At 42.2% G+C, this 8,381-nt stretch overlaps 1 protein-coding gene across 1 annotated transcript; it reads right to left on the bottom strand.

The window, feature by feature from the left end:
* Window positions 1–2,669: 2,669 nt before the first annotated feature.
* Window positions 2,670–8,079, bottom strand: LOC127620239 (G-protein coupled receptor 20). Its single transcript, XM_052093395.1, has 2 exons — window positions 7,737–8,079; window positions 2,670–4,694 (listed from the first exon to the last, which is right to left on the bottom strand). The coding sequence occupies exon 2, from the start codon at window positions 4,682–4,684 to the stop codon at window positions 3,602–3,604; it is 1,083 nt and encodes a 360-aa protein (XP_051949355.1). The 5' UTR covers window positions 4,685–4,694; window positions 7,737–8,079; the 3' UTR covers window positions 2,670–3,601.
* Between the last annotated feature and the right edge of the window lie 302 nt (window positions 8,080–8,381).

Genomic DNA, 8,381 nt, shown 5'->3' with positions numbered 1-8,381 from the left:
GTGGAAAAAAAAAACACATAACAGAATACTAGACCGTATAAACCAGGCCTATAGATTTGAGGAGGTTTCTCGAAAGGTAAAGTTGTCCTTGTGTAGAGTACAGTCTTCAATTAAGCTTCCTATTTCAAATTACAGGGAAAGATCTGTAGCACAGGCGAGAAATACTGTAACAGTTTAATACTGATAGGATTTCGCTTAGGAGTGTCAAAGAAAAAACAAACATCTCAGTAAAACTGGAAAAACAGGCGGCAGCATTCAAAGAGACTGACTCATCCCAAAACCTGCTATATCAACATTGAGGTGAAACCACATGACAAACAATGACTATAAAAGGTCACCAGTGCAGTAGTAGTAAATTTAACCAGTAGTAGAAATATTTGGCAAACAATTTAGACACTTTAATGACCCACCTGGAACACACTGACAAAAACACAGCAAACGTATATAACCTACTTTCAAACTGGAACTGTAGGGAATCTTAATTATCACATTTATATAGCGCCTTCCTGACTTTACACAGTGAATAGGGGACTCTCCTCATCCTCCATCACCTCATCCACCGGTGTGCCGCATCCTTAGTGCGCCAGAACGCTCACCACACACCAGCTATTGGTGGAGACGAGAGAGTAGAGTGATACAGCCTATTAATGAATGGGGATTATTAGGAGGCCATGATTGGGATGGGTCAATGGGGGAAATTTGGCCAGGACACCGGGGTTACACCCCTACTCTTTACGAGTAGTGCCCTGGGATTGACCACAAAGAGTCAGGACCTCGGTTTAAGGTTGGTCGCCAGGCAGTTGCTACGGGGTTGCTAGGGTGTTAAGTTTAGTTGCCAGGCAGTTGCTATGGGGTTGCTTGGGTGTTATGGTTGGTTGCTATGGGGATGCTAGGGTGTTAAGGTTCGTTGCCAGGCAGTTGCTATGGGGTTGCTTGGGTGTTATGGTTGGTTGCTATGGGGATGCTAGGGTGTTAAGGTTCATTGCCAGGCAGTTGCTATGGGGTTGCTTGGGTGTTATGGTTGGTTGCTATGGGGATGCTAGGGTGTTATGGTTGGTTGTCAGACCATTGCTATGAATTTGCTAGGGTGTTATGGTTGGTTGCTAGGCCATTGCTAAGGGGTTGCTAGGGAGTTATGGTTAGTTGTCAAACCATTGCTATGGAGTTGCTAAGGTGTTATGGTCGGTTGCTAGACAGATCTTATGGGGTTGCAAGGGTGTTATGGTTGGTTGCTAGGCTGTTGATAAAGGGTTGCTATGTTGATATGGATTGTTGCCAGGACATTACGGTGGGTTTGCTTGAGTGTTATGCTTTGGTTGCTAGCAAATTGCTATGGGGTTGCTAGGGTGTTATGAGTGGTTGCAAGGTCATTGCAGTGGGCGTTTGGGATAGTTACCAGGCTGTTGCTATGGTGTTACTAGGGTTTTATGGGCAGCCGACCCCTGTGGCGGCGGGGTCGAGCATTCGTCTGGAGAGGAAGCGGTAAGGGTGCACACACCCGAGCGCTATAATGTCTAACACCGGTTTCTGATTGCAGTAAGCTCTGGGGAGAGCGATAAAAAGGGACCAGGCCAGAGACAAGGGAGAGATAGCTACCCGTCTGAAAGAGACTATCTTGAGGTTAAGCTAAAGTTATACCTTTGAGTTGAAGCCCAAGTTTCCTGTGTCCTCCTTTCCCACCCTTCCTTGAACGTGTACAAAGACGGAAGAAAACAGATTGTGAATAGGAAACGATAGGATGGTGCCGAGTTATTCAATGACTTGAAATAAAAGGATTTTCAAATCAACTCTGAAGCGAACCGGTAACCAGTGAAGTGAGGCTAATATAGGTGTATATCAAGTGAGCCCGGAGCGCTGTTTGTTCACAATGCACGTGTAGAGCGGAGGAGGGTGGGGCCGGGCTGGAACAACGCACACCCGGTCCCCCAATCAGCCTGATGGGGGCACGCGAGGGATAAAGGCAGCCGGTGACAACGGTTCGAGAGAGAATGACATGCAGCTGCTCTGTGTTTATGTTGGTGTGTTTTCCGTTACTATTATTTATATTGTTAAGCCGGTTCTCGCCTCCTCCTTTCCCATAACCCGCTTTACATTGGTGCCGAATCCCGGGAAGGAGGAGGGAAGTCCTCGACACTGCCGTCCGCCGGGGAATGGAGTAGCCCGACCTCCTTGACTGCCTGGAGCGGCACCATCACTCCAGGCCATAGGGGAGTCGCTTCCTTCCTCCCCTCACAGATGTCGGTCTTCTCGACCCCTCTGCGTTTCAGGGGGACGACAGTGCACTCCTCCGCCCCTGGCAGCGGCTCCTTCGCTTCAGGCGGTAGGGGAGTCCAGTTCCCACTTGCCTCGTGGACGGATGTCGGGATACTCCATCCCCTGGCGGATGGCAGCAGCACTCCCCTGGGTGGACGACAGTGTCGAGGGCTCCGCGACGGGCATCCCTCCTCCCTCCCGGGTTTCGGTACCAGTGTAAAGAGGTATAAGGGAAAGGACGAGGCGAGAACTGGCTTAGAAATATAAATAATAATAATAATAAACTGAACCAAAAACACACAAACAAACACACAGAGCAGCTGCCTGTAATTCTCTCTCTCTCGAACTGTCATCACCGGCCGCCCTTATCCCTCGCGTGCCCCATCAGGCTGATTGGGGGCGTGTGTTGTTCCAGCCCGGCCCCGCCCTCCTCCACTCTACAATAGTGTAGCTCACAGGCTAACAGCACAATGCTAACATGAACCTGCAGACTAACGGTGTTAAATAAGTGTATGAAGTGTACACAAATACATAAAATATCTCTGCATTTCTGGTTCTCAACTTTAAAACCGAACTTTTGAAGCGAAAGAAAAAGAAAATGAGAGAATAACTACAAACGTTTATTAGTTACCTTTACTAAAAGTAGCTTTTCCATGCCTCTTTTTTGTGTGCGTGCCCTCAGGGGACCCCCCACTGAACATCGAATCAGTCTGGGATAACATAAAGAGACAGAAGTGATTGAGACAGCCGAAATAGATAGAAGAACTGTGGAGAATTATCCAAGACGCTTGGGACATCCTATCTGCCAACAACCAAGAAAAAGCGTCCAGGTGTGAGTAGGAGAATTGGGGCTGTTTTGAAGACAAGGGTAATCACACAAAATATAAATTTAGCTTGAAAATATTTTCACTATACAACATGCACAGCACACACTGTTTTGCTCTCGGTAATGCAGAAGTCATTTAAACAAACTTTACCTTTAGTTTCATCATTAAATGTATCTGGAAATGTGCATGACATGAGCTTATAGCTCCATTAAATCAAGTCAAGAGCAAAATAAACCTCTTGCATTAGAACTCCATGTAGAGTTCCCCGTTATGTATGGCCCCCAAAAACATTTGGACAGGGGTTGTCACACTTAAAAATGTCTGAAAGGCGTGGCATTAACAAAATATCAAAGTGACAATTATTTGAAGGTAAATCGAGCACACTTTTCTAGGAAGACATTTCACCAAAAGACATTACTGTTCAAAATGAAGACAAAAAGCATTTTGTGTCACTTTTTGTGGTTGTAATATCTCTTGCTATAGTGCCTGTTAGAGTTTCATTACTCTCCGAGTCTCTCGTTTCAGGCAGGGGCGTCTCTGGGTGGCAGTAAATATGGTGTTAGCGTGAGTGTAGCCGCACTGTACGCAATAGCCGTTGGCGGTCCGGAACCTTTGGTCCTGTTACTCTTCGCAATTGGCATCGGATGATTTGACAACCTCTTTCTCTGTTCTTTGCGAAGAGTAGAGCGGAAACTATCCGGTACGAAGCAGTAAACCACAGGATCGAGGCAGCTATTTAAACTGCTAAGAGTGATCGTAACGTGGTATGCTACTACGTGCTGTTCTCTGCTGCCTCCTAGCTGGAAATACACCACAGCCTCGCGCACATGATACGGCGTAAAACAAACCGTGAACACCACTAGAACGGCCACGAGCAGCCTTACGGCACGCGCGCGGCGACCCCAACTCTGCTGCATGAGCCTGCCATCCGCCAGCACGCATGCTACGCGTACGGTGAAGGTTATGATGACCAGAAGCGGCAATATGAATTCCAGAACGGTTAGGGTGAAAAGAACAGCTAAGCGACAACAAGACGCGCCATGGAACTCAATCGCGGATGTTTGCAGGGAGTAGGTAACTACCACGGCGAACAACCACACGCAAACACTTACGAATTTAGCGACTGCGGGGATTCGCCAGCGTCCAACGGTTCCTGCGGATCGCACAACCGCCATGTAGCGGTCGACGCAGATGCTGGTGAGGAACAAGATGCTGCAGTACATGTTTACGAAGTAGCTGAAGTTGTGGATGTAGAAACAGGCGACGCATTTACCGCCGCTGTGGTAGAGAGCGATGCGAGCAGGGAGCGACAGCGCCACCAGCAGGTCGGCCACTGCTAGGTTTATGGTATATATGGCGGGAGTCGTCCGAGAGCGACTCTGCTGGCAAAATACGTAGAGGGCTAGGCTGTTTAAAAGGACCCCAACAACAAACATGAGCGTGTTTACTACTATTAGTGCAATCCAGAGAACGTAGAATTCCTGGTAGAGAGCTTCGTCCAAACGGGACAGTTTCTTTAAGTAGGGAAGCCCCAAGAGGTGGTACGTGGCATTGACAGGGGATTCAGAGGTGACGTTAAAATACTCTCCAGCGAAGGTCCCCATGGCTCGTACACTGAAAATACAAGATTAAAAATAGACAAGTATTAAATTAGATAGAAAATACATTTAATAATATACTATAATACAGTAATCAAACTACTCAAAAACATTGACAAACACAATTATTAAAGAGTTAGTTCAACCAAAAATAAAAATTAGGTAACTTGCATAGGAACTAGTAGGCAAGCCTACTAACATTGTCCATTTCACCAAATCTAGCGGCAAGCATTTTTGCGTTCGTCCGCGCAGTTTTCAATTGTTTTCTTATGTAAACATGCGATAGATGCGGGAACGCCACCTTTTTTAGATGCTGTGTCTAGCAAAAAAAAACTTCACCTAATAAAAATGCATATTTGTGTTCTGCTCTATTCGTGGCATTGCGTCTAGCTTCTTTTTTGCTGCAAGGACGTGTTCAGTGTGAACGGACCCTTTTTAATCTTAGATCCAACAATGTCTTTAAGCGATGACGATCACTTAAGGGTGTACTCACCTTTGTTGCCAGCGGTTTATTTTGAGGGGACAGCAAATTTACACTGTTATACAAGCTGTACACTCACTACTTTACATTGTAGCAAAGTGTCATTTCTTCAGTGTTGTCACATGAAAAGATATAATCAAATATTTACAAAAATTTGAGGGGTGTACTCACTTTTGTGAGATATTGTACATTTAAATATGCTCTTTAATCTCAGATGTGAGGGGAAATTTTTTTATCAAAATATTAGTAAAAGTCTTTCAGTCTTGACCAACAAAAAAATAAGTATAGTTTAAAAGCTTAGAAGGTCCTTTCTTTTCTTTCCAATGCATGTAGGCATTATGACCTCCGCACTATGACAAGTGCTTTGAAATTTGTAGACAAATCAGAATTGTTCCGTTTTAATTATTATATAAACATCAAACTCATCAAATAGTCATGTGTCATACTGTATGTTGTTGGAAAGCTCTCAAAGAGTTGAATACAACCAGCTTATTTGTTTTACTCAGACGCGAGTAATAGCCAAGTATAGAACAGGTGTTGCTTATATGCCGCGTTTTTGATTATAACTTAACGAAAAATGAACAGAACAAAAATAAGCATATAGTATTACTTAGCGGAGGTGATTATCTGTCAAATGAGCCCACACACATTATCGGATGCATAGATCATTAGATAATTGACACAAAGCACATTGTGCACACATCATCTGGCTATCTGGCTGAAAATGCTAAACCAATTGGATTGGGGTCAGATCAGTGCAAAAATCATCCATATTTGGGCAGAGAGACATGTGATTGGTGACGGTTACACATGGCCACCAGGAGATGGCGCCAAATACATGAGACAGACTCAACGATGACTCAGATGGCACAGAATGAAACTCATTCTGTGAAATCTCATGACTAAAATCACGTCTGCATGCTATGCAAACCTTTACTCATTGTTGTGTTTGCATGTGTAATTAGTTCTTATGTACAATTATTATGTTTTATATGTTTGGAGAAGCTTCTGGACACATAACGACATTTTGGACACTTTTCAACCCAGAGATATATAATGTCAAATAGGAAAAGTAATCATTTAAAAAATGAAAAGTTTTCTTTACAATGACACCAAACACTTGACCCTCCTTGATTTTTTTTTTTTCGATAATTTTTTGTGTACCACTGAAACAGCAAATCTTTAAAAACACCCTCAGAGCTTAAAGGGTTAACTGGCTATTTTGAATGTATTTATTTTTAATGTGAATTGGATTCCTAGCGGCCCAATGGCCAATCCAACCCTGCCATTTAGTCATTCCAAATCCGTATGACTTCTGTTGTTGACGTTCCAGAGTGTTACGCTGCTATTTTCCATACAATGAAAGTAAATGTGGATGGATCCTCTTAAGCTCCAAAAACCTTCAGCCCTTCGCTGAACATCTAAAGTCTCATTTGTGTACACCCAAATATAGTGTGTAAAGACGCCAAACATCATTGGTACTCGCTTGTCCGTAACATGGCAAGTTTACATATGTGGAAGTGCGAATGAGTTTTGAGCGCTACAGCAGATGGAAGGATTTTCATGAGGTCTGTTCCTCACACAAAGCTATCGGATGTCTTCAGAAGACTTGAACTATAGTGCACGAGCCACATGGACTACATTTATTGTATATTTTGGACCCTGGTCACTATGTTTTCATTATACAGAAATAGGCAGCGTGAAACTCTTTTCACATGGTAGAAAGAATGTAATATAGGGTTGGAACTACATGAGGGTGATTAAATGATGACAAAAAGATTTTTTGGGATGAACTATTCCTTTAAAATCTCTAATATCACACAGGCTTTCTCAGATGAAAAATCCTTATAAGCAGTGGGCACTCTGCATAGCTTTCTAAAAATGGGAAATTCTTTGGCATTATAGTTGGTGAGAGTTCATGCTCCCACGAGCCAGAAGACTTTTTCTCTCTGCTTAAAGATGGCACTCTTTCTGAGTCTTTAAAAGTTTGACAGTTTGAATTAAATATGTAGAAGAATAAAAGATTCTTTGTCATTTCGGATCTAACATCAATCGTTTAACTCTTTGATCTTTGCACTTGTTACACATGAACATTCCATATTAGGAGTTTAAATATTTGAGTAACATCATGTGGGCTTGTTCTGTTCTATAATCTCCCAATGGTTCAATCAACAGGGGTTCCAGTGTACTTTTCCATGGAAAATATCAAATTAACATTTAACGTTTTGGGGTTATTTTTAGCCAACCTAAATATAAATAAATAAATAATAATAATAACAATTTTTAATGAGTAATTTTGTCTCAGAAATCTCAGAAAGTATATATATATCATTTTTTTCTTTTATGTTTTTACGAGTTTTTTAAAGCAAATTTTTTTGTAGATTTATGATAAAACAAGCTTAATTTAAGATATACTCTCTAAAAACAAGTCCAATATAATAATATCTCATGCACAAGTACATTTATCTTTTTTAAGGATGTTGAGAAATCTGAAAATCAAGACAAAAACAATGATTTTATTGCAGTGTATTTTCATAAGCATGCAAAAAAATAAACTACAAAAAAATGTGTTCTCACCTGTTGGGTTAGATGCTGTTCTCTTTCAGGTCCTTGTGGATAACAGTGTGCCTTTCTAAAGTACTTAAATCAAATAAAACCGCATTGAAATCTCAACAACGTCTCCATTTAGGCAGGAAAAAATGCATGAGATCTCCGAAAAACGAAAAACATTTGCTCATTTGTTCACTTGCCTGTCAATAGTAAGTAAATGCTCTCATTCAACAAGTTGCTCTTTCGTAAAGCGAGTCCCGCTCAACAGTGAATTTTAGCTCTCATCTTCCCTGTAACTCTTGGCAGAAGCCCTCAAAAGTCACTTTGCATTGCTATGAATCATCTGGGACAAGAGCTGTATAAACCTCATGCAGTAAACAGGCCTTTGGGAAAACAGCCATGGCAAAACATCACATGTATTTTCCATATTTAGATAAAGTCAGTTCTGAATTTCCATGAGTTTTCATGCATGAGTGGATTACAGGAATTATATATCTTCAAACCTACTGTGGTCATGATTTCCATGATGTTAATTGTGCTAATATCCTTTGATTTATGTTAAAGCAGGCTATCGCTGGTTGGATATCAAGGAACCTGTCAAGAACACGCTTAGCCAAATGCATTTAAACTCAGTTTCTGAGATTTAATCGTAGAAAACATTCCCTGTCTTGG

Source organism: Xyrauchen texanus, chromosome 26 (genome assembly GCF_025860055.1).
Source record: "Xyrauchen texanus isolate HMW12.3.18 chromosome 26, RBS_HiC_50CHRs, whole genome shotgun sequence".
In the NCBI taxonomy this organism is placed as follows: Eukaryota; Metazoa; Chordata; class Actinopteri; order Cypriniformes; family Catostomidae; genus Xyrauchen; species Xyrauchen texanus.
The sequence above is the reverse complement of the archived record's forward strand: the minus strand, read 5'-3'. Positions and strand labels throughout refer to the sequence as shown.